Raw genomic sequence first — 27806 nt, 5'->3', positions numbered from 1 at the left:
GGTTTTAGTTTAAAGAACCCAGAAGCCATCAAAGCTAGCTTCACAGATTTTTCAAAGGTTGATATGGACTCCATTATAACTCCTCCAGAAAGGATAAGAATAGATTATTTGGATGTGGCATCAGTTTTGTTCTAATTATTTTGTGCTATGCTTTGGTATTTTGATGTTCTCTTTCCATGCATTTATCTCTAAATGCTTCCCATTCTTCATTCTGTTTCCTTGTACTCACGGGGTTGGGTGATTTTAGAATAAGCCTCTTTCAGATTCATCCTTTCTAAAATCCCACTTATTTTCAGATCCCTCATCTGTACTGGGGTAAGATGTGATGTACAATAGCAAAAAGAACACTTCTCTGGATCACTGGACAGGACATGACACCAACTTGCTGTGTATCTTTGGGAAAATCACCTAACATCTCTGAGCCTCCCTTTCCTCATCTGTCAAATGAGGGAGTTGCCTAACTGGTCTCTAAAATCTCTTCTAGCTATAAGCTTGTGATTTTAGGAAGTTGTAACCTCAAGCCAGGCAACTGTCTGGGCCATTAATTAGGATGTCACTCACAGACCATGAAATTACTAGGAGGCCAACAGAAATTAGCCACATGATCTCCTATAGTTGGCAACCTTCCTGAGGCCTTCACAGCTGAGGGCAGTGGGGGTACCAGCTAACTTCAGAGAATCTGAGATCCTATCCCACTAAGGGGAAAAAAGAAGACAAATGACTTCAGAAACCCTATGCTCCAGGAAAATTAGTTTACATTTCTAAATTGTCATTGTAATAGCTACAAAATGCACACAACTGTTGTTTGGAATATCAGTGGGAAACAGGATGCTAGGATGCTACGGTGGGAAGATGGTACTCTTTCCCTTCCCCATCAGACCCTCCTATATAGGCTCTTCTGGCCATGTAAAATGTACTCTTCAAAGCCCGCCCAATAAATATATGAATAGGGAATGAGGAAATGGAGGCTTTGAGGAGCTGAAAAAAGAAGTCTTCTCTGTAAGCAAGGATGAGGGAGGTCAGGGAAGGTCCAGGAACCCAGACTTTGGCTGCATCAGGGGCTGGCCACCGCCCCTTTGGTGGCTCAGAGGAGAGTTCATATAGTATCATTCCCACTCTTGGGCTCATTCCCCAGCTCATAGCCCAGTGGCTTGTGGACACAGCAGATGAGCAGGGGCTGGAGCCCTCTCCCTCCATCCTGGACACAGGCTCCAGGGCAGGGAGGGAGTGGAGAAGCCCACATTCTGGCCTCCAGGAGAACAGGCACTTATTGCCTGACTCTGCTAAAGCGGTCTCATTTGTAGCCTAAATAATTCACTCACCATTCTCTCAAGGAGCATTAATAGAAAAACAAAACCCAACCCAGCCCTCATGCTCAGGTTCCCACTGCACGGAAGGCAGGCAGGAGGCTGGAAGGCAGTCCCGAGCCGCACAGCTGGCCTGCCTTCAAAGGTTCGCTGGGCTTGGCAACTTGCCGAAAAAGACCCAGAGTTGGATTTTTCCCAGCCCTCTAGCTAAGGATGGTTTTTACATTCTTAAAAGGTTTTTTCAAAACAAAATGAAACAAAACAAATAAACATCAACAACAAAAACAAATAATATGTAACAGAGACTATACATGGTATGCAAAGCCTAAAATGTTTCCTACCAGCCCTTTCAGAAAAAGTTTGCCAACCCTTTCATCCATTCCCCAGCCTTGAAGGAGGCAATGACATCCTTTGACCACCTCCATGGCTACTCACCCCCTGATTCCACCATCAGCAGAGATTCAAAGTTGTCAGAATTCTGATATTTACAGTCTAGTGAGAATCTGGCATCACTGTTCACTCAATTACCAAAAACAAAACAAAGCAAAAACAAGAAGACAAACTGGACTGGACTGAGGAAGGGGGAATTTCAAAGTCTTGGTTCTACTACATGATGAGAGAGGGAGGAACTGAGACTTGGCCCCAAGCCATCATCTGATTCAGCTTCTCTGAGGGTCCGAATTCAGCATCATCCAGCTTGGTCTCTACTGATACTCCTCTCCCTAAGGCCCTGGGCTATCCCAATCACAGCTGTCATGGAGGCTGCAATTGTCTTACTGATAAGATATCTAAGTAGCCAATGGCTCTGAGTCTCTGAAGCCTGTGTGTCATCCCCAAGCCATCTTGGGTGTCAGCCTAACTGTGCTGACCCTCAATCCTAAACAGAGGCTCCAACCTGCCACCTGTCCTGCCTTGCAGGAGCCTTTGAAGAGAGAGGACCCTGATCAGCTCTACAGCCTACCCAGACTCTCTCCTGGAGCCAGAGCTTCTGAGAGTTATAGCTTAAAGACCTCAAAAGAGAGGGGTGCGAGTGGCCAATGGAGATGCCAGCTCAGAGTGCCCCAGATGTACCTGGGCTGAATGACCCCCAGGCTGTCATGGGACCTATTTGGGATTTTGGGGGTTGAGGGCAGAGTGGAGACCAAAATGGCCCCACATCCTAGTGTGTGGATATTCTGGATGATTTCAGACCAGAACAGTGACCTTAGCATCTCCCAAGAAAAATGTTGCTGCTGTCCAGCCAGTACTTTGCAGGTTTCAGTAACTTGAGACAAGATTAACATGGAAGGCCCAGGTTGGAATCCCAACATTCAGGCTGGCAGGTCAGCAGTCTTAAAGGTTTGGGAGCCCAGGCTGTGAGATCTTGGGCAAGTCACACCTCACCTCTCTGGGACTCAGTTTCCTCATCTGTTATTATAAAACAAGCAAACAAAAACCCAAGGTGCTTGGATGGGGGTGATTTTAAGGTCATGTTCAACCCATACCCAATGAATAGCCTAAACCAAGCCAGGCCTCTGCAGACGCTCAGCTGGGAAGTTGTTCGGGTTCATTTTTGCTTTCTTTCCCCAGATCAATCCAATCCCATCCAAATGAGATACCATGGTTCCGGCATACGAAGAGAGTGTTTTCCTTCAACATGTGAGCAGCTTGCTGGGGATTCAGGACTGATGTGAAAGAGGGAGGTCGTGGGTGGTGAAAGTGACCTCTTGTCTTTGTGCCCTGCGGCCCAAAGCCAGAGTCTCCTCCTGTACACTTTAAATTATCTAAATTGTCTGTCATCAACTCCCCAACTCGATTGGACATTCCTTAAGGGCAGGAATGTGTCTTGACCTTCTTCTGTGTCCCTGGAAGAGCCAAGCTCAGCACTAGGTATGTGTTTGGAGATCCATCCATATCTGCTGAGCTGCTTAATGGAAAGGCTCCTGGAAAGACTGATGGTGCATTTGTCATGGGACATGTGTCCAGGTAAGTGAATCCCCAAATTTGCTGGCTAATGACAGGATACCATTCTTCAGTCCATGACTCAATCAAGCCTGTTCTGTCCAGGCCATGACCCCCAAGAGCTATCGTGTGACCTGGAGAGCAAAGCAATGGGCGTAAGGTTAGAGAAGGGAATGCTTATTCCCATCCCAGCATGCCAGAGATGTCCAGGATATGCAGTCACTTAGAGGTCACTGGTCATTGCTGCTGATCCCCTCCCCCAAAGCAGTCCAGACTGGGAAAGCATGGCCTCGTGGTCCATGCAAACATAAATCAGGCAACCCTCACAAGTTGCTTCAGAGTAGCTACCCAAATTGCAAGCACAGTGATCAGCCTTATGGGCCACAAACCCAAACCTATAACATGATGACAAATATCACAGGCTTTGTGGGGGATCTCATTCTCTTCTACTCTTAAATATACTCAGAATGACTGTCTCCCTTTCCTGCCTACAGACAGGAAGTTCTATTTTATATCTAGCCCAACTTTTTCCTGCTGTAATTCCTTTTATTCTGTGCTCTATGACAATGGCTGCTGTCTTTAGAACCCTGAAGGCTGCCTTTCCTTCTCTATTTTTTAGTTTGTTTGCTGTGTGTGGTGGCAGGACAGAAAAGCAGAAGGCAGAGCTCTGGTCTGCCCCACAGTGTCATTCTTCTGTACAAACAGTGATGACAGAGTGATGCAACTGATTAACCATGACACACATGGAATTGCTAATGAGTTTGATAAAATTGTAATTAACCCTTGTTCTGTGGGGCAGGCAGCAAACCATGAAAATAATAATCCTCTTGGGTGCTGTCACAGCAGACAGAGAAACTGGACTACAAGAAGGTGGGATGAACTGTAGGGAGTTAATAGTAGTAGGAGTTGGGTGGGGGTGGAGGGACGGTCTGTGGTACAGGTGGGTGGGCAGAGTGGTTTCTGTACCTGGAATTCAGGTGGAAGCAGAGACTCCTGCCTGAATTATCTGGATAATTTTGTCAGTTCTCTACTTTGTTTTTTATAGACCTGATATATTCTGGAGGCAAACTCACTCCAGGCAAAGAAGAGGAAACTAAGGCATATGGAACATCAAGAATTTGCCCAGAAGGACACAGTGGCTTTCAAATGCAGAGCCCCTAACTCCTGTCTGCAATCAGGACAGACCCGGGAGAACCGCCTGGGGCATATTCTCATGGTTCACACTCTCACCTTGGGGCACTGACGTCCTAGACTCCCAGGGCTCCGGTGCCCCTTTTCTAGCCCAGGTGAAGGGGGAAGTGAGGGGTGGGATGAGGTGTCCACCCAGATACCTTGGTGGTTTTGACTTTCTGTCCACTGCTGCAGCTCCATCCCGAGAGGTCTGGAAGCACCTTACACTCCTCCCCCGGCAGGCAGGGCTCCATCTGACACCACCACCTCTGCAGGACGATGGAGGCTGTGGGAGCAGGAGGCGGGAGCGCAGCTCTAAACTCTCTGCGAGCACAGCAGGCAGGCAAAGGGGGTCTGTGAATGGAGTGGACGCTTCCACACACCCTCGGGTTGGAGCCCCATGTTTCCTTCATCTTTCCCCTACTCCAGGCTGCTCAGAGACGCAGCACTCAGGCTGAGGCTTGGGGACTTAATTCTATCAACTTTAGGCCCACCGATCCCTGCATCTCCCCAAAGACAGCAAGAAGTGAAGGCAGGCGACGTTGTCTCTAAGGAAACCATGTCACTAGCATAGAGGCACCGTCGTCAACATACCCCCTTGGTGTGTATGAGCAAGTGCGTGAGCTGTTCCGAGGGGTCCACAGCCCGGCAGGGCACAGCTGGCCTGTGCGTGGGCACAGTGGGCAGGTCTGCGGGTGCCAGTGGGTGTGAGAACACCAGCGTGGGTGGGGCATGGGAAAGCAGGCGGGTGTGGAGGAGCACACGTGCGCATGCGAGGGGAGAGTAAGGGTGTGGCTGAGAATGAGAGGAGGGCGTGTGGAAGAGGCCAGGGAAGGGGCAATGAGCGACGAAGCCCGCGTCCGCCGAGTGTAAGGCGAGAGGAGTCTGAAGGCGCGGAGGAAGGCGTCTTCGTATGCACCCGGCAGTGTGTGTAGGTGGTGGGGTGCACGCTTAACAGCTTTCCTTATCTATGACATGGAGACGGACACATCTGCCCTCCTGCCCCCAGAGGGTGCCCTATCATTGGAGACTCTGATCATGACAGCCCTGGGATGGGTCTGAAATGTATCCCCAACAGATGGCGAGGCCTGAACAGAGCTCCCTATTGCTCTGCGCAGGGCCTCCCTGCCCAGGGCCTGGCCTCTCACTCACCGTCCACACAGGAGGGCTTTGCCCGTGTGGTGCCGGCCACCTGGCCGGAAAAGCAGGAGCATTTGACAGTCTGAGAGCGTTCCTCGATGCGGTTCCGGTTGCAGCAGCGGTGAGCAGCGATCACCTCGCAGGTGCCCTGCTGCACGAACACTGAGGGGCCAGCAGCACGGGATCAGGCCCCCAGCCCAGGCCTCCAACCCTGCTCCCCCCACCCACCCTGCTTGTCCTCCAGCCCAACCTCCTTGCTTGGGGCAGGGCTACGGAAGAGATTTCCAATGGCGGGGAGGAGCAAGCCGGTGACATCTCCCTGCAGCTTCCCAGAGCTCCTGTTCTTCCTTCCTCCCCTGTGAGGCCACGCTCATCCCCCTTCGGCAGAGCCTGGCCCTTGTGCGGGAGAAAGATGGGGTCCCACACTGGCCCCCACCTCTCTAGCTTCCTCAGGGTGAGGGCAAGGGCCCCGGAGCTTATAGTGCGTGGGGAGGATCATCCGCTTACACAGGCTTTAGTCATCCCAGAAGGAAAACCACAGAATTAGGCCAGGAGGCTAGACTCAAGCCCCCACTGAGGGCCTCTCCCTCTGCAGAATACCTTCCGGCCTGGAAGCGAAGGTGAGCAATGGGTCTGCCCAGGCCTCCTCTGGGCTGGGACAGAATGGGGGGTGGGAGGATACACAGAGTTCCCTGGGTGAAGAACCAAGGAGGAGGAAGCTGGAACCCCTGCCTGGGAGATCTACCTGCTGTGGCACAGGGTGGAGTGGTGCCCAGCTCCCCAGGTGTCCTGGGAAACCCCCTCCCCAGGCCCCGGCACCTCCCCCAAACCTGTGGCAGTTGGAGGCTGTGAGGCAGCCGTGGCCAGGCGGGTCCACAGCCAGGCCAGGCACAGTGCCAGCAGCCAGCCGCCTGTGCTCCAGTTCCGCGAGGCCCTCTCACTCATCCTGTGGAGAGAAACGCACACCCTGCTCAGCTGCAGACAGGAGCTCCTCCGTGCCCAGCTCGAGCACCTTCTCTGGGCCATGAGCTCTAGGAAGCACAAGGGTGGGTGGGATTGACACACACACACGCATGCACATGTTGTTCACGGGCAGCTTTCAGTCTGTCACAGAGTCACTGTAGGCGTGATGAGTGCAACAGGAGGAACGGGGAGCACGAAGGGAGAGCCTGGGAGGAAGTGGCACTTAAGAGGGGTCTTGGGGGACAAATTAGATATGGCCCCATGGAGGGCTATGACATGAGAGATACAATAATGTTGACTCCCAATTTTTGAGCACTTTTTGACCCAGGCACTTGGCATGCATGCTCTTGAATCCTTCATGACTGTCCTACAAGGTAGGATTATTATTACCTACTTCACAGATGAGCAAACCAAAGCTCAAAAAGCTTGGACACAGCCTAAACAACCATCAGTAAAATACTGGCTAACTACATTGTAGAGGAACTACACAAATACAGTCCCATCCAGACAGCTATAAAAACAAACAAACAAACAAACAAACAAAAACAATGGGAAAATGCTTTATGTACTGATGCATGCATTGATATTCAATGATAATCCACTGTTAAGGAAAAAAGCAAAGTATAGAAAGGTCTGTCTAAAATGTATGAAAGGGAAGGATTATCTATGTTGCCCGAATATATATAAACTAGCTCTGGAGAATGTATAGAAAAACTATTAATATTGTTTGCCACCAAGAAGAGGAACTGGTTGGCTGGGAGATGGAGGTGGAAGGGAGACTTATTTTTCTCCTGATTTCTTTACTACTTTTTGAGTTTCCAACCATGGGAATGTAATAGCAATTCAATTTAAACAAAATTTAAATTTAAAAAGGAAAAAATAAGCCCAAGGCTAACAGAAGCCAAGTGATTTGGCCAAGGCCAGGCAGCATGTAGCTGGAAGAGTCCAGAGCCCAGCAGCCTGCCCTACACCCACTGCACTGCTCATGCCTTCTCATCCTTTCCTTTTCCTCCTCCATCCTTGATAGTTCAGGCCTCCCAAATCTATCCCAGAGGGTAGGCTAGAAATAGAAGGAATCCCAGGGAAGAAGCACAGAGTGGCTGGGAGTTGCCCAGCCACGGAAGGGCAGGAGCAGCCCAGGAGGCATCAGGGCTGCAGGCTCAGGGGTAGGCCTGGGCCACTGCCTCTGTGCTCAGCTAGCCCCTGGGGGCACTCCTGGTCTCCCACAAGTACCAGCACAGTTCTGAAAATACCAGAGGCCAAACCAATGCCAGGACTCAGCTGCTCCCTCAAATGGGGTGCATGATCTCCATCTACCCCTCTATCCCATCTTCAACTGTCTCCTCACTCACCTTTTCGGGGACCTTTCAGTTCTGTCTGCTCATCTACTGGCCTCAGACTCACGCCACCTGTACAAGTAGGAAAGAGTCTTGAGGAGTTGCAAAGGACAGATGGAGTCCATGGCCCTGCAGGGGGTGAAGGGGGACCTGGGAGAGGGCAAGGGGCTGGGCTGGGCACTGAAGCCTGCCCCAGGTGCCTGGGCAGGGGACAGTCTCTCTCTCTGCCCTGGGAATTTAGAGGGGCCCTCACAGACTCTAGGAGCATGTAGGGTAGTGAGCCTGAGGACAGTGGCCTGAGTGGGTGATGGTCCGGAGGTGCCTAAGAATCAGTGCTGTCCCATCTCTGCTCTTGGGAGGGAGCTGAGGATCAGGGAAGGAGCAGAACCTGACAGATTCCTGTGGAAAGAGGCCCCTGGGAAAGATTCTGAGGCCCTGAATCCTCTTCACTTCCTCCTCCTGCCCCCATGGCACTTGCTTCCTGGACTTGTGTGGAGCTGGCCCAGCTCTGCCCCCCTCACTCCCATTCCTGCGGCAGAGGGCTAGCAGGAGGGCAGAGGGCTAGCAGGAGGGCAGAGGGCTAGCAGGAGGCCATTCCAGGTCTCCGTGCCTCAGAGGCCACACCCCCAAACAGCTTTCCATTTCTCCCCAGGACCTCTCCTTCCTCACCCTCCAAAGAGGGGCAGAACTGAAACACAGGATGCTGGGGCCCAGGAAGGACAGAGAAGCCTGAATCCTAGCTCCCAGAGTGGGAGAGACAAGAGGACACTGTGGGGGAAGATGGAGGAAGAAGTGCCATTACCCCCAGGTGGGTGTGCTCCGTTGGAGGAGAGATCCCCACTCTGCCGGATGTATTTCTTTTCTGAGTAGGTCCTCTCCTGGCTCCCATCAGGAACCCTCATTTTGACCATTATAAACACAGCTTTGTCTTCTCTCAGGTGATCCTATTTCTCTCCGAGCTACCACATCCTCCAATCCAACTCACCCCTCTCTCCTGTGAACCCCAAGAAGTTGACAGGGAAACTCATTGAGCCTGGATCTCTGGTATTTATTGTTCCCTCCCTCAGGAAGAGCTGGAGAAAGAAGCTTCTGGGATTTGTTCTTCGGCTTCCATGCTCCTGCCTCAGTTTCCCAGCCTGTTTTCCCCAAGCTCCAATCCAGGCTATGGTGAGTCTGAGTTAGCAGCTTGCATACCAGCAAGGGTTTGAGGATGCGAACCACAAGAACCATCAGCCTTTCTCCACCTTCTCCCGCGCCCCTTCCCGGCGCCCATTCACTCCTCCAAATCCTGAGACCACACCTGGGACCTACCTGCCCCCCAGCGGCGCCCACTTCTTCGACTTGCTGGCCTGAAGTCCTCCTTGCCCCTGAGCCTGGGACCAAGACTCCGAAAGTCAGACTGCAGGAGGGAGCGGCCAGCTTGGGTGCTGTCTAGCCCGGAGCCCTGTCCCCCTCACCAAGTTGCTGCATCCCCGGGACCGCGGGGCTTTGGCCAAGCTGGCATCACCGGCAAGACGGGCCCGGCTCCGGGCACCAGGGATCTACGAGCCCGGCCCCGCCAGCTCTGCAGAGCTCAGCCGGGGTCCCTCTGAGGATCCTTCCTGCAAGCCGGGGAGCGCGCAGCCGCCGCCGCCTCCTCCTCGCCCGGGGCCTCCCCCGCTCCTCCAGCCCCGCGCGGGCGCCGCCGCCTCCTTCGGGACAGCGCTGGGCGCTCGGCCGGCCGGGTCCGCACGGCCGGGACGCAGCGGCCCCTGGCGGCCAAGGGCAGGAAGAGGGACGGAAGGACATCGGTCCCGCAGGTTCCGTTCGCCTGGGTATCTCACTGTGCCAGACCCTGGCAACTCCGAGGAAGTCCATCAAAACACTTGGCGTCTCGTGGCCCCTAGTCCTGTGGCTCAGGGCAAGGAGGAGGTGTGGGGGAAAGGGCGCTGGGAGTGAGGAGTGATTGCCCAGACCCTCAGGGTTTTTGAGCTTTGAAGATTCTGGAACTGCACTGTCCAATACAGTAGCCACACGCAGTATGTTGCTATTTAAATCTAAATTAATTAAATAAAACTTAAAATTCAGTTCCTCATTAGCACTCACCATATTTCAAGTGCTCAATAGGCACGCGAAGCTAGGCACTACCGCATTGGACAGAGCGGATGTAGAACATTCCCACTGTTGCACTAATGTCTGTTTGACAACACTCTTCTAGATATTTAGGAGGGAATAATAAATATCTCTACCCCTGGAGAGGTGCCCTCAGGGTGGAGGACTAGGGAAGTCAGGAGTGTGGGGGCCCTGGGCAGGAGGGCTGCAATAGGCTGGTGAATGGTCCCTATGGATAACATGTGTGAATCCCAACTAGGGAACAAAACTCTGAGACATAGTTTCTTCATCAGAAAATTTGTAAAGTAATAAAATACAATTGTATAATTCTTTACAGGGCTCTATTTTGCATGTGAAAATATTAGACAAATGGGAGGGAAAGGTATTCTGTGAATTTGTCTCTTAACAGAAGGGACACTCCTCCTCTTAGAGGTTGGGGTAACATGGAGGGGAGAAGCCCAGTGCTGGGCCCTGAGCCACTGGAGCTCCTCTGGCAGCACCAGCCAGTGAGCAGAGTCTCAGCTCTCAGCAGAGAAAAACACCCCACAAGTCTCTCTTCTCACCCCATCCCCCTTTCCCTCTCACTTTCTGCTGCCTCAGGGATGAGTAGAGGCCATGACCTTCTCACCAGGCTCTGGGGCAGTGTGAGGATGGAGGCGGTGTGATTTGCAAGGAACAGGAGGTGAGAGGTTCAGGGAGAGGAGAGCCTTAGGGTTCCGATATGGCTGGGGGCTGTTCTGGAGCCCAAGGAAGCCAGTGACTTCTCTCTGACCTTCTGGTGCTAGAGCTGGGGGGAGGGTCTCTGGGCCCTGGCTCTGCCTCCCACTTGCAGCCACACTTGGTGGGTGCTGTGAAGAGCAGGGCATACAGAGCTGGGTGACATGGAGAAGTGGTAAGCGAACTGTCCCAGAAACACTGAATAATAAAAATAATCAGGAGTTCTATTTTTTTCTTCAGTCTTTGGCTTCTCACTGTGATTATGCCATTTATCTGAGAGCTGGGTCCAGTTTTTCTCAAATAGGAGGGAAAACCCATAGCAGCAGCCTGTTTTTTGTTCTCATCTGCCTTTGCTGCTCTATGTATCTTTGGGTCTGATTTTTTTTTCTCTTTTGTGACTTTTTCTCTGGCTGTCTCTGCCCAAGGCTCAGACATAACATAGCAGGCATAGCAAGTTTAAAAACCTGAATGACCATTGTGGGATTTTTGTTTGGAAGCTGCCAGGAAAGCCATCCGTTTGGGGGGAACAGGTTAGCCCCAGGAGCAGAGGGAGGTATGCTCAGGAAGCACCTGGCAGACAGAGCCCAGAGGTGGAGTCCCAATCATGAACTGGGTGCCACTGGTCCCTGATGGCTACACTCAACTTGCACTGGGCCCACAAGGGCCTTGTCCCCATTTGAACTGTGGTGTGTGGTATCTCTGGAGACCTAGTGACCAACTCCCTGATAGGAGGTTTAGGGACAGAGCTCTACTGGCATCAGGTCAGTACCACCCTCCCCCAGAGGAGAGAAGACAGAAAGGCAGCCCACCAGGTGGCAGGCCCAGTTCCCATCTTCCAGCAGGTGGGCTTTTCCATCTCTTAGGCAAGCGCTTAGCCTGGCCTCTGTTTCCCCCTGGTGGCAGCCACAGAACTTGCTCGGCATTTCTGGACTGCTCTGAGCCTGGCCCTAAGAAGAGAAGTATGGGAGGGGAGGAACCCCTACCTACCCCTCAGCCATTCATCTTCTTCCTAACCCTTCCTCCCTGATCTGGAGAAATCAGCTTGGTTATTAAGACAGACCGGGTTTGGGCATCAGAGGGCTGATATGAATGTGAATCTGTCACTGGCTGTGTGACCTTTTGGGTCAAGTCACATAAAATGACAAAGAGCATCCAGTTCTGCCTCATCAGTAAAACTGACAGAATCAAACCCACCTGGGAAGGTTGGTGTGCGGTAGAAGAGACCTAATGTATGAAACGTGCTTTGTAGAGGGCCTAGTATGCAGTGAGTCCCCAGTGATAGTCACTTCCAATGTTATTTAGGTCATTAAATATAAAAAGTCCAACTTTGAATCAAAAGTATAGTTTATTATATCTCAAACACGAAGCAGTACAATTAATCAAAGTGTGTGCCTAAACTATTGACACAGTTTTGCCACCTTAATGGTAGCTTGTTTATGCCAGAAGTGAAGAAGCCTGGAGAGCAAGTGGCAATGAAATCGTGAAAGGCATTTTCCACAGCTTATTGAAAATTGAATATTTTTCCTTGTAAGAAGTGGTAGCCAGTTGGTGCAAGTTCTGGTGAATACGGTGGATGACAGAGAGTTTCTAAGTTCAGCTTCTGTAGTTTGAGCAGTGTTGTTTTTGTGACATGTGGTCGAGCTTTGTCTTGCAAAAGGATCGACCTGTCTGTCTCTGTGGACCAATCTCAGCTGCTTACTCACAAGCATCCCCATCGCTTCGTCCAACTGATTGCAGTAGACATTCGCTGTAATTGATTGACCAGGTTTCATGAAGCTGTAGTGGAGAATGCCAGCCCTGGACCAAACAGACACCATTACCTTTTTTTGATGAATATTCAGTTTGAGACTGTGTTTCGGCACTTCATCTTTATCCAACCATTGTGCCAAACGCTTGCGATTGCCAAAAAGAATTCATTTTTATCTCAGGTACCAAAACAGTATAGAAATAGTTTGCCTTTATGTCATGACATCAAGGAAAGGCAAGCTTCCAGACGATTTCTCTGCTGGTGCTCATTTAATTCATGCAGCACTCATCTATCCAGCTTCTTTACCTTGTCCATTTGTTTCGAATGGTCCAACATTATTGTTAGTAATGTTAACCCTTCCTGCTAATTTACTCACAGCGTAGATTGAGATGGACTGGCTTCCATTACAGGTTTCAGCTCATCATTATCCGCCTTGGTGTCAGGTAACCCAGGGTGGCTTATTTTCAAGATGCATTCGTTAACCACATCCTTCCCAAACACTTTGTTGATATTTCGAGCTGCCTGCACTGCATTGGTTTCACAACAACTCATATTCGCAAATAACACTTATTTTTGACTTATCCATGGTTTCACAAAAATTGCTCTAAAAACATTTTGAAAGATAATCACAAGCCAAAACATGTGTTTGCAAGACTGAGGATGTACCTTCACAATAAAAATAAAACAACAAGTGTCAAAGTGAAAGGTCAGAGATATCAAATGTCAAACTTAGTACTTAAGGTAATCAGACATTTCATACTTAATAACCTAATATGTTATTATTCTTACTAACTAGTCCTGCTGCGGTCAGGGGACCTCTAAATGTGGGGCAAAACCGGGTTCTGAGAAGTTAAGGTGGAAGTGGCAGCCCTGCTCCTACATCTATAAGTGGTTTCCATGGGAGAACAGCGTCGTCGTCAAGGAGCCTAGGAATTGACCCCGGCTCCCTGACTCAGGTGGTCGGCTGCAGCCTGCGTTGTTGCCACCCCAGACCCCCCCCCGCCCCCCGCACCAGCTCGGCACCTCTCACTCCGGCAGCCCAGCCGCAGCCAGAGATGGTGTCACACTGGTGCTTCACACCCAGCAGCTCTGAAGCGGCTCTTCTCACTCTGAGGTCATCGGCTCCAGGGCCCTCCGGGCAGGCAGGCCGGCCGCCTCGAACCGAGAGCGGGGAGACCGCACCCCAGCACCCCGTCACAATGGGGAAGTTCTGGCTGATGTCTATTCTAAACCTGAAATCAGGTTTTATTCTCTCAGCCCCCTGCAGACAGGGGACCCTCCCTAAGAAACTGAGGCGGGGCCAAGCCGGAATGGGGCGGGGCATAGGCGGGGCTGTTCCCGCGGTGGCCCCGAGCAAGAGGAAGTTCTGTCCGGGACCGGCCCAGCTGGCCCGGAGCCAATGGCCTGGAAGGGCCTGCTGGAGCGAGCACCGCCCACCCGGTGCCCTAGGGGCGGGGCCTGGTCGGGGGCGGGGCCACGGCCGAGGGCGGGGCAGTGAGGCAGCATGCTAAACCGGGTGCGCTCGGCCGTCGCGCACCTGGTGAGCTCCGGGGGTACTCCGCCTTCGCGCCCCAAATCCCCGGACCTGCCCAAAGCGACCTCTGCGCCGCCCGCCGCTGCTCCAGAAGCACCCAGGAGCCCTCCGGCAAGAGCCGGGGCCGGGAGCGGGGCACCTGCGAGGGTTGTAGAGGCTCGAGCGAGCTTCTCCAGACCGACCTTTCTGCAGCTGAGCCCCGGGGGGCTGCGACGCGCCGACGACCACGCGGGACGGGCTGTGCAAAGCCCCCCGGACACGGGCCGCCGCCTGCCCTGGAGCACGGGCTACGCCGAGTGAGCGCCCTTTGGGGCACCCAAACCAGAATGGGACTCCCACCCCCCTCCCCAGCTCGGCATCCCCGGCGCTAGGATGCGTCCCCCACGCCGCGCTCGGTGCCAGGCGCTCCCTCTTCCCAGGACCTTGGCTATCCTCCGGGCTTCGGGCCGCACCCCCTCCCAGCCCTCGCCTGTCGCGTGCAGCCTGAATCTCCTTCTTCAGGACCTTCCAGCTCATTGACTACCCTCACCCACGCCGCCCCAGGACCCCGTTCCTCCCCACAGCCCGGAGGGCGCAGGGCCCCGCAAAGGATGAGTTGGCCAGTTCTCAGTCGCGGCCCGGCGCTTTAAAGGCTGAGGGAGGAGGGATCTCAAGAAGGAGCGGGATTCCTTTTGATAGGGGAGATAGAGGTTGGGAAGACGCGCTCACTGGCTTCCCAACCCCAGCGCCCCAGTTCCCTGTCCCTCTTACTGTAGTTCCCTTCCCCCTCCACACCCAGAAATAGCCCGTGACACCGGGAGGCCGCCAGCGTCCTCAGGGGTGGGGGAGGCGCCGCCTGGGGTAGAAGGAGGGTCCCTTTTAGCCGCACCTAAGCTGGCCATCTCGCGCCGGCCGTGCGATGAAGCTGACCCCGGGTCGGAGCGGACGGCTTGCTCCCAGGCTGTGGGCTCTTTTCCTTGCATCTGCCGGCAAAGCGGAGCACCGAGGGAGACAGGGGCCCTGAGGGCGCTGAGGGCGGTGGCTGGTGGCCCCGTCCCCCTCCCGACCACCTCCTTTAGCTTCCTCCAAGAGAGGAGTTTGTGGTTACAGGGGCTCCTGCCCAGTCCAGGTGGGCTTCCACTCCCACTCTATTTCAATTCCTCTTTCCGAGTCTGGGCTGGAGTACTTCCTCGTTGCCAACGCAGCAGAAACTTTCGCTGGATAGTTTTAGGATAAGGGTGGGTGTGCCCCTAAAGGTGAGGTGCTGGAAACAAGGCACTAGCGGAGTTGACTGGGGCTAGGCGTGGGATGTTGGGTCTTGGATAGCAGGAAAGTGAAACTTCATGCCCCCATTTAGCTCTTTACCCCAGCAGCACCACCAGGGACGCCTCCCTTTCCAGGGATGGGGGAACTGAGGCAGGCAGGTGCTGCGCTGGCCTTTCTGTGAGGCGATAGGGCCTGCCACCCAGACAGTAGTCCTTGGGCCTTGCCCGCCCTCCCTTCTCCTTCTTCCTCTGGCCTGGATCCCAGGTGGCTGTGACCTTTCTCAGCTTGGCCAGCCAATAGCAGAGGATGTGTGTGTCTAAGGTGGGGGTTATTCCAGGACCTGGTCTGGCATCCAACCTGATGTGGTCATTCTGGCCCGGCAGGGTCATCAACGCTGGCAAGAGTCGGCACAATGAGGACCAGGCTTGCTGTGAAGTCGTGTACGTGGAAGGTCGGAGGAGCATTATGGGGGTACCTAGGGACCCTAGCCGAGGCCAGGTAAGCCCCCACTCTCTTCCTTAGCCTCCAGAGACACAGTGACACCTCTCCCCAGAGACTTCATGCATCTGGTTTTAAATCTGAGACGTGTGGAAGACCTGTCTCCTAAGTCACTAGCTTTCTACCTTCTGGCACAGAACTCTTACCTGGCATCGATCAGTTAGATTCTACCATATCAGTATGAATGTTTACTTTTCTGCTTAAAAGGTAGAGACTCTCATATTTATGGATGACTTAATTGATTACCAATGCTGATTTTTGCCTCTTTTATCCCCTGAGAGTGGCTTTCCTGAGGCTTTCCCTTTCTTGACACATAGTAGGTCCTATGTGAATAAGTGAATAAACCCAATTTGCCTTTAATACCAAGCACTGACTTCCTCTTTGATGTTTTATGGATGCTCAGAATCCTGTTCTTCTCCCTGCATCTCTCTCTCTCTCACCTTCAACTTTTCCTCTGTCAGGGACTCTGCTTCTACTACTGGGGCCTGTTTGATGGGCATGCAGGGGGTGGAGCTGCTGAAATGGCCTCAAGGCTTCTACATCGCCATATCCGGGAGCAGCTAAAGGACCTGGTAGAGATACTTCAGGACCCCTCGCCACCACCTCTCTGCCTCCCATCCACTCCAGGGACCCCAGGTTCCTCCGATCCCTCTCACTTGGTTAGTCCTCAGTCCTGCTGGTCTTCACAGAAGGAAGTGACCCATGAGAGCCTGGTAGTGGGGGCCATTGAGAATGCCTTCCAGCTCATGGTGAGTGGGTGACCTGGGCCAAGGGGCCCACTAGGCCAACACTCTAGTCAACTCTGTGTGGGAGCCCGGTGGCCTGAGGGGAGTGACCCCAAGAACCCACAGCACCTTTGAAAGCCTGAGCAGAGCTTGGTTCCCAGGGGAGGGAGCAGGGGCGGTTACACCCATGTCTTCCTTCCTCTCCTGCAGCATGGCGTGGCTGGTCCAGTTGAATTCTGCAGATGGGGTGGGGGAGGGAAGAGGGTGGCTGTGTGCCTGAAACCTCTTCTTCTTCCACCCCCTCTGACCCTTATGTGGCAGGATGAACAGATGGCCCGGGAGCGGCGTGGCCACCAAGTGGAGGGGGGCTGCTGTGCACTGGTTGTGGTCTACCTGCTAGGCAAGGTGTACGTGGCCAATGCGGGTGACAGCAGGTATGTGGAGGGGGGCTTTGAAATTCGCTGCAGGGTCCACATTCTCTAGGATGGGGGAATAGAAGAGAGTGGGGTGGTGGGGGTTGAAAACTGAAGATTGGAGGGCATCAGGAGGGATCACAGACAAAAGGAAAAGCCTGAAATATCCAGGAGGGGAGGAAAAATGGGGTCTGGGTAAGGAATCCTAAGGGTCATTATGGGGAGGGCCTGGAATTTTCCATGAGAGGTCTGAGGAGAACCAGGCCCAAACCTTTTTTCTCTGGGCAGGGCCATCATTGTCCGGAATGGTGAAATCATTCCAATGTCCCGGGAGTTTACCCCGGAGACTGAGCGCCAGCGTCTTCAGCTGCTTGTAAGTAGGAAGCAAACTCTCCACCCCCATTCTTTGTTGGGTCTTGCGCCTCTCTGCACCCAATGTCCCTGAGAACTCTCACACCCCCACCACATGCACAGAAAGCTCCTTCCTGGGAGCTGAGTGGGAAGGCTGCTGTACCAGCTGAGTGAGGGCTGAGCTGGTGGAAGGAGGCAAAAGGAAGGAGCCTGGGCTGGTCCAGTGCTCCCACTGCAGCCCCAGCTGAGGCAGGAGGTAGAGTCAGAGGTGGGGGAAGGGAACAGCAAAGGCCCTTGAAAGGCAGTATGGCTTCCTGTTGAAACGCATGGGCTCCGGAGCTGGACTGCCTTGGGATATGTTCTGGTTTGAGCACTTTGTTAAATATCCGACATCAACAATTCCCTCAACCTCTCTGTGCATCAGTAGTTTCTCGCTTAAGGGCTGTTGTGAGGAGTAAATGAGTTAATATTAGAGCAGTGTGTGGCACATGCTAAATTATATTTAAGGGTCTGCTATAAACAACATGGTCTGTATACCGGGGTGTGCTGTGAGCTTAATGCCCCCTGGCCCTTCACTCTATCTAGCCATTCCCCACCCTAGGGCTTCCTGAAACCAGAGCTGCTGGGTGGTGAATTCACACACCTTGAGTTCCCCCGCAGAGTTCAGCCCAAGGAGCTGGGGCAGAGGATGCTGTACCGGGACCAGAACATGACTGGCTGGTAACACTTCCCTCAGAGCTGGGGCCCGTTCCCATGGCAACGCAACCAGTCCCTCACCAGCTGTGAAGTGGAAGCTGGAGGCTGGGCCAGGCTGGGAGTTGGGGGGATGTGGTCCTGCTAATGGGTTTGTGTGAGGGTGTGCCACTCCCAGGGGAAGAGGCTTTGATACCTGGGTGATGCCTCCTCTACTCCCCCCTCCCCAGGGCCTACAAAAAGATCGAGCTGGAGGATCTCAGGTTTCCTCTGGTCTGTGGGGAGGGCAAAAAGGTAAACTCCATGGTAGAGGTGGGAGAGGGCAGGAGGACCCACTACAACTTATCTAGGGAGGTGGAGGTTCTACCTGAGGGTAGGGGTGGGAGGGGTCTATTGTTGTAGAGAGTCTGGGAGGGACTATAGCAGCAGCCCCTCCTCATTTCCTTTAGGCTCGAGTGATGGCCACCATTGGGGTGACCCGGGGCTTGGGAGACCACAATCTTAAGGTCTGCAGTTCCAATTTGCCCATCAAGCCCTTCCTCTCCTGCTTCCCTGAGGTGAGCTGTATGGGAGTCCCCTTAACCACACTGTCCCTCCTCTGGGGGTCTCTGAGTGGTTCTTATCCCTCAGCTCCCTGTCCATCAAACCTACACACCAGTCCTCTCAACCCTTTTTCCTCGCCAGGTACGAGTGTATGACCTGACACAGTACGAGCACTGTCCGGATGATGTGCTAGTTCTGGGAACAGATGGCCTGTGGGATGTCACCAGCGATTGTGAGGTAGCTGCCACTGTGGACAGGGTGCTGTCAGCCTACGAGCCCAATGACCCGAGCAGGTAGGAGTTGTATGGCATGGTGGTGAGGGGATGGCACTGGTGAAGGAAGGGGCAAAGGAAAACAGTGCCTGGGGACCCACATGTGGGTCTGTGTATCTATCTTCCCATATACACGATGGAACATGAATGTGCACATGTGCTCCTGGCAGGTATACAGCCCTGGCCCAAGCTCTGGTCCTGGGGGCCCGGGGCACTCCCCGGGACCGTGGTTGGCGTCTCCCCAACAACAAGCTGGGTTCCGGGGATGACATCTCAGTCTTCGTCATCCCCCTGGGAGGGCCAGGCAGTTACTCCTGAGGGGCTCATCTGCATTCCTTCCACCACCATCCCAGCCTCTCCATACTTATCCCTCTCCCAGCCCAAATTCTGAAGTTGTCTCCCTGACTCTTCTTTAGTGGCAATTTAACTAAAGAAGGGATGTCCACTAGATCCAAAATTTTAGCTATTGGCAAATAAAACAGATGGATAAAGATGTGTGTCTTTATTTGCTTTGGGTAGAAACCGAAAGGTAAAGAAAACTCTTTGGGGTGGTGGAAAGAACACCAGAACAGTCCTACAAATGTAGCATTCCCAGGTTCTTTCTTCTTCCTTCCACTCTTCTCACTCCATGCACTTGCCATGACTGTTCTCATTGACTACTGTGACATCATCCGTCTACTCATGTCTGTTAAGTCCGTGTTTTTCAGCCCAGACCGTTCCCGAGCTTTGGACACATACATCCCAGTCATCTCCCAACCGTCTCCTAGACAGCCCTTCGGCACTTCAACTCAACATACCTCAAACTGAATTCACCGTTTCCCCCCGTAATATGTTCCTTCTCCTGGTTCATCAGTCAATGGGCATCAGCTCCACTGCTCAAGTTAGAAATCTTAGAATTGGCCACCCTTGGCTTTCATTTCTTCCTCATCAAGCTAATGGATCACTAAGTATAGCTGATTATATATCTTAAAAAACATTTCATATTTGTCTTCTTCTTCCACGCCCACTGTCACCACGTTAGTTCTTTACTATGTCATCCTCCTAACTTCAGTGGCTCCTTATTGTACCTAGAGAAAAATTGACATTCAACTCCTGAGCATGGCATATGAGGACCTTCACGATCTGCCCACTGCTGCCTCCTCCAGCCTCATCTTTTACCACCACCACCGTCCCCCTCCTGGATTCCCATTAACTCTGTGAGCCTCTAGTAGCACCAGCTAATTATTTAAAAATCTACATATCACTTTGTCTTGAACACTTCACCTGTCCCTCAGCCCATGCATGCCCCACGACAGCGATGGCCTCCTGTGTTAGAACTGTCCATATTAGGAGTCGGTAGCCAGTAGCAGTTAAGAGCAGGGGCTCTAGAGGCCAGCTGTTTAGGTTCTGGTGCCAGACCTAACCCTAGGTCTGTAACCTCTGCGGGCCTCAATTTGCTTATCAGGAAAATGGAGATATAACAGTACTACCTCCTAGGGTTGTTGTAGTTAATGTATGTAGAGCCAGGTCCATGTAATAAGGGTTCAATAAATGTTAGCTCTCTTGAAATTGTATTCCTCATTTAGACCATAAGTTGTTTGAAGGCAGAAATTGATCTTCGGCACACAGCTCCCAGTTGACAATAAATTTTTACTGATTGAGTTAAGAGGCCTGGGAACAAAACTGCTGTAGACCTCAGTTTCCTCATTTATCAAATGTCTGAGTTGTACATCAGGTCGTTAAAGGCTATATGAATTCTAACATTCATTCATTCAGCAAATATTTGTTGAAAACCTATTTTGTGCTACACACTGGGCTGGACAGTGGGGGAAGGGACAGGTTGGAAGAACCTGGGAGGCAGCAGCAGGGAGAGACCACCAACTTTGGAGTCAGGCCTGACCCTCCGAGTTCTTGCTCTGTCACAAATCTCAAAACATCTGTGCAAACCACTTAAGTTCTCTGAGCTCAGTTTCCTCACAAGCAAAAGGGGATGGATATACTTATCCCAAAGATCTGTGATGAGTCTTAAAGGGGTTGAGGGTATTTAGTGTACCAAGCACAAGCCAGTGAAATGTTGGTAGATTTCCTCATTTTACGTTCACTTCCTCAGTCAGCCACCTTACAGGGAAGGAGACGTACATGTAGGTAAATATCTTATGTGCCCAGGTCAGTCCTGGCTGAGTGTCTCTAACCACATAGAAAGATATAATAGGAGAGGGAACTGAATTCCTAGCTGGGGATCCAGAAGCATTTCTAGGAGAGCCCCTTGAGGGGTAGGTAGGAATTGGAGTCGTGGAAATTCCAGGCCGGGAAGAAAGGGAATTGTGAGGTGGAAGGGTGGTCTGGGTCTGAACGGTCTGAAAAGTCTTCAAGGCGAGGGGATGATGCTGGGCAGTACCTGCTCCGCAGTGAGTCTAGGAGCAGAGAGTGGGCATTTTTGCACCCTCCGCCCCCTGGGCGCCCCGAGGCCGCCGTTTCCCCATCCCGCCAGGTCCCCAAGTGGGGCAGGAGCGCGTGGCCGGTTGGCCACAGGAGGGCAGCAGCGGCCCTTCCGGACCCCACCCCGAGCGCCTCTCAACTTTCCCGACGCCGGTCCTCCCCTAGGGGCTGGAAGGTGGGGCAGAGCCTGAGTCCTTGGGGTCCCGCTCCTCTGCAGTCCCGGAATCTCCCGGCGACTCCCCTCGGCCAGGCGGCCGGCGCCCACACCTCCGGCCTGCCTGCGGCTGGGGCGAGCCGCCGCTGCCCTGGGCGGGGGCCGGGGCGGGCCGAGCCAAGGGCCGCCCCCGGGCCGACCCTCCCCCTGCCCGGCCCGCCCCTCCCCGCCGCCCCGCAGGAGGAGGGCGGGGCGGGGCCCCCGGGGTCAGTCTGAGCCTCCGGCACCGGCCGCGCAGCTGGAGGCGGCGGAGCGGAAGGTACCCTGGGCTGGGGCTGTGGGCGGCGGGGCGTCCTGGGAACTCGTCCCCGGGAGGGCACTTTCCCCTCTCCACTCCCCCGGAGCCGGGGCGCGGCTGGGGAGGGGATTTGGCCCGAGCGTGCGCCGCGTTCCCTTCCTTTGGACGCGGCGTCCGGGCTGGGCAGGGGTCCGGCCGGGTCGGCCCCTTCCCGGGCTGCAGCGAGCGGCCCCCGGAACTGCCGGGCAGGACTCTGGCCTCCTGGGTCCGAACCAGAGCCCTTTCCTTCCCCTGCCGGCTTCTCGGAACCTGCCCCGCCGGGCGAGGGGCGAGGGGGCGACTTGGATCTTCGCGAGGGAGCCTCCGCCCACACACCGTGGCTCCCAGGCCTGGCGGCCCGCGTGGACCCGGAGTGCGTGGGGGTGGGAATTCCCCCAGGCCAGGAGGGTGGAATGGCGGGAATAGGGGCGGGATGTGACCGTGGGAGCTGCCGCTGTTCGGCGGGGCCGCCTTAGACGGTTCCTGGAACCTGCCTGTGTTACCGGGTAGGGAAGGTCCGCGAAAGATCCAGCTCCTGTGTGTGTGAGAGAGAGGGAGAAAGATTCTCCCCCTCCTCCCACCCTGGAAAGAAGCATGATAAGATTACTTTGGGGGTTGGGCTGGGAGATCCTAGGCTGAATCCTGCCCGCAATTCTGGTTTTAAAGTTGAGGATGAGGTATTTCCTGAAGACTGATTCCTTCCCTAGATCTCGGGGCAGGGGGCGAAAGGGTCAGCAGCATCAGCTGGCCCCTCTGGCTCATCTGGGAAATCAAGAGAACGACTGAGGAGAGGTCTGGTGTAGCCGCAGTGTCTTGTGTAGCGAAGAAGGCCCCAGAAGTTCCAGGCTGCATTCCAGGCCCTTTGTGGGGTTTGCTCCTCTTAGGGTCAGTGGGACAGTTCCTCTGGGCCTACCTCTTACAGCCAGTTGTTGTCCGTGCCATCTTGGCCTTGGCTGGGCCTGGTGTCCTGGCCTGGCCTGGGCTGCCTGCTCTTCTGGCTCAACCGGAGCCTGGAGGGCAAGTCTTCTAATTGAGCTGGAGGCTCAAGGTCCCCGAATGCACCCCCTAATCTGAAATTCTGGCCTCTGCCCCCCACCATCTATCTGGTGCCACCCAAACTGCCCTGCTGGGGCATAGCAGTGGCATACACATGCCTAAGTGGCTGGTATTCATCCCAATAGTGGCTGCCCTTGATCAGCATTGCCCACCCCGGTTGGGGCTACTCCAGCCTGTTTTTATACAGTGGGACCAGCTGAACTAATTAATGGGAGTGGGTGGGGAAGTTGGAAGAAATCCTAGTGTCAGTCACCTGGGTAGAATTCCCAAAGAACCTCCTTTTTGGATGATGATTCCCATTTTTGGAGGGGATCTGCTGAATGCCTTCTTGCCTGTCTTTTAGGGTATCAGGGAGAGCCCCTTTTGGGGTAGGGAGAATGTGGCTGTGAACTCCTATAAATTCTCTCTGACTCATGTCCACTTCTCCCACATCCCGGTTTTGTGAGTGTGTGGTGTGTGTATGTATGTGTGTGTGTGGAGGGGAGGGAGGGGCCACCCGGGATCCCACTGTTGAAGAGAGATAGCCTTGGGCTAGAGTATTTGCCTCCTAAAAGGCAGACCTAGGCCGGGCTGTGAGGTGGTGGTATGTGGGGAGTAAAAGAGTTCAGCTCAGTTTGACAGGATGTGGCTCTGAGAGAAAAAGCCAGGTTTGGGGCAGAGATCAAGTTACCATCCCCTTCTTAACTGCTTCTGGCCTGGTTGGTGCTGCGCCTGGCCCTCATTTTTCTCTCCTTTTGGGGCTCCTCCCAGCCCAGGCTCTAGCCCCCTCCCCCTTCCCAACAGCCTTGACTTCTTCTCAGCCCTGAGCCCGCCCTCTCTTCCTCCCAGGCTGTAGGCCTGGGAACTTCAGCCGGCTGGAGGTCTGCTCCCCTCCCCAGGGAAGAAGGAAGTGAAGGAAGCTCCGAAGGTGTGATGAACTGGGCAGATGCTCATTCATGTGTGTTGGGGGTGGCGGACACACAGAAAGCCAGGGAAGCTGACTCCTTGCCCTGAGTCACAGGGAGGGGTGGGCAGGGCTTTTGGGTGAGCTGGACAGAGGGAGGAAGGGGTTGTTACAGAGAATGGGTGGAGGTGAATCCCTAGTGGATTATTCTGTTGCTCTGCTGTGGTGGATGTGTGGCTCTGTACAGTGTGGTCATTGTCCCCTGCCAGGAGCTGAGTGGCCCAGTGTTGCTGCCAGGCCCAGGAGAAAGGGGGGAGGAGGGCAGACTGCCCGAATGAGAGCTGTGGGCACTTCAGGGACTGAGCTTCCTTTGTGTGACTCCAGGCTTTGGGGACCAGGTGGGGTGGGCCAGGGAAGCCAGCCGGCTACTGCCACTGTCGTCTGTCTGGGTTTCCCTGCTTCTCTCCTTCCCACCTCTGGGGTGATATGTAGAAAAGGCATAGACTTGAGTCACACAGGCCTGCTTTGAGCGATGTCCCTGCCACTTATGTGCCATGACTCTGAATACATGTCTTAACTTCACTGAGCCTTAGTTTCCTCGTTTGTCAAAATGGGAAATGCACCATCTACCTTCCAGGCGTCTAGGGAGATAATTTATGTCATAATGCCAAAAATAGTGCCTCGGATCTATAAGTATTCTTTCCCTTACGCATCTACCATCTGGTAGCTGGTGCCACTAGTCTGTGGTCTCACAGAGAGGACTCTGCATTTGAGACTAGGCAAGTGTGACTCGTGCAGAGGGACAGTCTGTTCTAGATTGGACCTTTGTGATTATTAAACTTTAAATACACCAAAATCCTGGTAACAAATAAAGTCTGACTTGAAATCCTGATATGTAAAGTAGATAAAAGCTAGACATGTCCCGGATCCCTGAGCATGTCTCTAGGTATCTGGGGTCCCCCAGTTGGTGAGTGGATTAGATTGAAACTCCTGTTTTCTGGCTCCCAAGTGGGTTCTTCCATCTCCCACTGCTGTACTTCAACCCATCTGGGAAGACGTGTCCCTGACCCAGAGATTAGGAATTTTAAACTCTGTTGCCAGCACAATTGGTTCTTGATAGGAACATGCCTGAGCAAGCTCTCCCTTTCCTCCCTTTGCTGGATGCCTCGGTTTCCAAGAAGGTTTGAGGGGCTCTAGAGAAGTGATGTTGACCTTACTGGCTTTTCCCCAAATCCCCACTGCCTTTTGCCTGCCAGCCCCAGCCATGGCTGCAATCCGAAAGAAGCTGGTGATCGTGGGGGATGGTGCCTGTGGGAAGACCTGCCTCCTCATCGTCTTCAGCAAGGATCAGTTTCCAGAGGTCTACGTCCCCACCGTCTTTGAGAACTATATCGCAGACATCGAGGTGGACGGCAAGCAGGTGAAGCCGAAGAGCCCCTTCCCAGCTTGCCTTGGGGACCGATCACTTAGAGACCTAGTGCGTCTTTCCCCACCACCCACCCACGTCCTTGCTTCATTCTCCCTGCTAGGACCAGTAAAGGTTAGGAAGTGAAATTGTGGTCTTAGGAAACCTGGATCTACCTTCTGATAGAAGGGCTACTGCTTACTAGCTCTGTAATCTGGGCTGAAACTCCCCCAGCTGCAAAACAGGATGACAGTAAGACCTCCCCCCTCAGAGAGTTGTGAGAATTAACCAAAATTACGGTGTTCACAGTGACAATTCATATACCATGCAAAGGTCAAACATGTCTTAAGATTTAAAAAAACAAACAAAACCCTAATGTGACCTAATTTGTGTGATAGTGATAAATACAATGCCTGGCACATACCAAGTGCTCAGTAGAGATGTTCAGTGAGCCTAAAGGACTGGCGGTTTCTGAGCAGACCTCTGGGTGGCAGGGTTGGGGACCTCAGGCTAGCTACTCACTGTCCTGTTTATCAGGTGGAGCTGGCTCTGTGGGACACAGCAGGGCAGGAAGACTATGATCGTCTGCGGCCTCTCTCCTACCCGGACACCGACGTCATCCTCATGTGCTTCTCCATTGACAGCCCCGACAGCCTGGGTAAGGGCACCTGAGGGAGGGTGGGATCAGCGGAGGCCTCTTGCCTTGGCTTCAGATGCGGGGTGCAGGCAGCACTGCCTCTGCTGGTCTCCTGGACTGTGGTAACCCCAGTACGGGCGAGGAGGAGGGGTTTTGGGCCGTGAAAGGAACTATCATGCCCAGTGGCCTCTAAGACTCCTGTGGGAAGATGAGGGGGCCCCCAGGGGAGCTTTCTAGCCTAAGTGGAGGCACTGATACCTGTTGGGACACGTCTGTGCAGAAAACATTCCTGAGAAGTGGACCCCGGAGGTGAAGCACTTCTGCCCCAATGTGCCCATCATCCTCGTGGGAAATAAGAAGGACCTGAGGCAAGATGAGCACACCAGGAGGGAGCTGGCCAAGATGAAGCAGGTGGGTGCAGCTGTCAGCTTGGAGCCCTTGGGGAGGAAGGCACCCTCAGAGGGGGTGCACAATGGGAAAGGGGGTGTCTCTTGGACACTTGCCCCGTTAGAGGAGACGGTGATGTCCACCTCCTGTGTGTCCGCACCCTGGTGAGGGAGACCCAGAAGGGTGCTCAGTGTCTGACAAAATTTCTGATCAAATTATTAGAGAAATATGAAGTGACTTGTCTAAATCCGCTTGGCATTTTTATTCCAGTTTATTGCCCATCCTGTGTTTGGAATTAAGACAAATAGGAAAATCTCTGCCCTCAGGGAGACAGCTTCTTGTATTTCACCTGGGAGACGTGCCCTGCGCCATCAGGGTTTCTCTGGGGAGGTGTGGGCTGACATGGGTGCAGGAGGGAGGGCACTGCAAGCGGCTGGAGGAAAGGCCAGGAGGGTGAGAGAGCTGGCTTATTCAGGGGCCTGGTGTCTCTCTGGCCAGAGGGCTAGAGTTTATTAGAGAAAGCTGCCAGGACAAGGAATGCAGGCTATCTTGCAAGGATAATTGCGGCAGGGTTTTAAAATGGGGATAGATGTCAGGTCTGCATGTTAGAAAGGTAATTCTGGTGGCTACAGAGGATGTCATGGAGGAAGGTGAGAGTGGAGGCAGGGAGGTCAGGAGGTGGCAGCGCTCACTCAGGCAAGAGAAATTGTACTGTGGGGTGCAAGGCTGCACGGGAGAGGAGGGAATAGACTGGAGAGAATTTTGAATGTAAACATAAGAGTGCTGGATTCCTGACCATGAAGCTGCCCAGGGTAGCCTGGGGTCTGGGTGCTTTGTGGGGTCAGGGCTGGAGGTATTTGTTCTAGTTTCTACTACGCTTATGGGTGAGGTGGGAAGAGGTACACAAGCCACTAGCTTCCTCTGACCCCTCATCTTCTGTCTTCTCAGGAGCCCGTTCGGTCTGAGGAAGGCCGGGACATGGCGAACCGGATCAGTGCCTTTGGCTACCTTGAGTGCTCAGCCAAGACCAAGGAGGGGGTACGGGAGGTATTCGAGATGGCCACTCGGGCCGGCCTCCAGGTCCGCAAGAATAAGCGCCGGAAGGGCTGTCCCATCCTCTGAGAGCCCCAAGGCTTCCCTTACATGCCCCACTCTCTTCACAGGGGTGCAGAAATTCCCCAGCCCCCACCCCAGCCTCTTAGGACTCCATGCTGAAGGCTCCCTTTTCAGTCCCCTCCTGCCCAGGACTGCACCTAATTTCCCCAGCCCCAAGGTGGTGGTGGTGGTGGTGGTGGGAGGCCCTGGCCCAGGCCCCTGGGAACCCAGGCCTCTGCCCCGCCCTTCCTGAGCAGAGCTCCTGAGGCTCTTGCTCCCTTCGACCTTCCCCAGAGGATGGTCACACACCAGCACTTTATATACTTCCGGCTCACAGGAGAGTGCCTAGGGTGGGGACTTAGAGGGCATAACCCAGAGTCCCAGGCCCCTGGGGTTTTCTGCTTTGGGCAGGGGCCGTGTCTCTGACTGCACTTGGTGGGGGGCATGAATAAAGACCACAGGTTCCAATGTGTGTGGCAATTTCCTGTCTTTCTCTCCCTGTCTGGGCTGCAAGCCTGGAGTCCCATCTCTCCCCATTTCCAATTTGCTTGCCAGGCTGGCCCCCTGTCTGTCAAGGCAGGACTCCCGCCAGCAGGGTGGAGTCTTAGAGTCCAGGATGAGGTCATGGCTGGCTCCGGGCCTAGGAGGCGGGTTAGGGGAGTGGTCTGTAGCTGGGACTAAACTTAGAAACCTGTGGGTGGCTTCCCTGCCACCTCCCACTGGGTTTCCTCCCTGGATGTGGGGGCT

At 53.7% G+C, this 27806-nt stretch overlaps 3 protein-coding genes across 5 annotated transcripts; 2 read left to right on the top strand and 1 right to left on the bottom strand.

The window, feature by feature from the left end:
* Positions 1–3330: 3330 nt before the first annotated feature.
* Positions 3331–6503, bottom strand: TAFA3 (TAFA chemokine like family member 3). Its single transcript, XM_076010991.1, is given in 5 exon segments — positions 3331–3382; positions 4580–4722; positions 4724–4772; positions 5567–5720; positions 6389–6503. Coding segments are annotated over 5 exon segments (513 nt in total).
* Positions 6504–13886: 7383 nt separating this feature from the next.
* On the top strand, positions 13887–19178 carry PPM1J (protein phosphatase, Mg2+/Mn2+ dependent 1J). 2 transcript variants are annotated; one of them, XM_012778490.3, is made up of 10 exons: positions 13887–14243; positions 15576–15690; positions 16152–16439; positions 16737–16849; positions 17117–17201; positions 17781–17899; positions 18103–18166; positions 18322–18429; positions 18557–18708; positions 18858–19178. In XM_012778490.3, exons 1-10 carry the CDS (start codon positions 13918–13920, stop codon positions 19003–19005), a joined length of 1518 nt encoding a protein of 505 aa, XP_012633944.1. In that variant the 5' UTR covers positions 13887–13917; the 3' UTR covers positions 19006–19178. The 2 variants fall into 2 exon arrangements, with proteins under 2 accessions (XP_012633944.1, XP_075856101.1); XM_075999986.1 differs by having other exon boundaries at positions 13890–14243; positions 16152–16349.
* A 2243-nt stretch (positions 19179–21421) lies between these two features.
* Positions 21422–27527, top strand: RHOC (ras homolog family member C). Of its 2 annotated transcripts, XM_012778500.3 has the most exons (6): positions 21562–21578; positions 23481–23559; positions 24792–24955; positions 25478–25598; positions 25858–25988; positions 26913–27527. In XM_012778500.3, exons 3-6 carry the CDS (start codon positions 24800–24802, stop codon positions 27084–27086), a joined length of 582 nt encoding a protein of 193 aa, XP_012633954.1. In that variant the 5' UTR covers positions 21562–21578; positions 23481–23559; positions 24792–24799; the 3' UTR covers positions 27087–27527. The 2 variants fall into 2 exon arrangements, with proteins under 2 accessions (XP_012633953.1, XP_012633954.1); XM_012778499.2 differs by lacking the exon at positions 23481–23559 and having other exon boundaries at positions 21422–21578.
* Positions 27528–27806: the final 279 nt, after the last annotated feature.

Source organism: Microcebus murinus, chromosome 2, assembly GCF_040939455.1.
Source record: "Microcebus murinus isolate Inina chromosome 2, M.murinus_Inina_mat1.0, whole genome shotgun sequence".
In the NCBI taxonomy this organism is placed as follows: domain Eukaryota; kingdom Metazoa; phylum Chordata; class Mammalia; order Primates; family Cheirogaleidae; genus Microcebus; species Microcebus murinus.
The sequence above is the reverse complement of the archived record's forward strand: the minus strand, read 5'-3'. Positions and strand labels throughout refer to the sequence as shown.

What these genes read in the sequence shown, in the direction of transcription:
- PPM1J (XM_012778490.3), top strand. Translation starts at nt 13,918, where the DNA reads ATGCTAAACCGGGTGCGCTCGGCCGTCGCGCACCTGGTGAGCTCCGGG. An exon ending in TGGAGCACGGGCTACGCCGA is followed by an intron (nt 14,244 to 15,575) that starts GTGAGCGCCCTT and finishes CTGGCCCGGCAG; the next exon opens with GGTCATCAACGCTGGCAAGA. An exon ending in GACCAGAACATGACTGGCTG is followed by an intron (nt 17,900 to 18,102) that starts GTAACACTTCCC and finishes CCCCCTCCCCAG; the next exon opens with GGCCTACAAAAAGATCGAGC.
- RHOC (XM_012778499.2), top strand. Translation starts at nt 24,800, where the DNA reads ATGGCTGCAATCCGAAAGAAGCTGGTGATCGTGGGGGATGGTGCCTGT. An exon ending in TGACAGCCCCGACAGCCTGG is followed by an intron (nt 25,599 to 25,857) that starts GTAAGGGCACCT and finishes ACGTCTGTGCAG; the next exon opens with AAAACATTCCTGAGAAGTGG. An exon ending in AGCTGGCCAAGATGAAGCAG is followed by an intron (nt 25,989 to 26,912) that starts GTGGGTGCAGCT and finishes CTGTCTTCTCAG; the next exon opens with GAGCCCGTTCGGTCTGAGGA.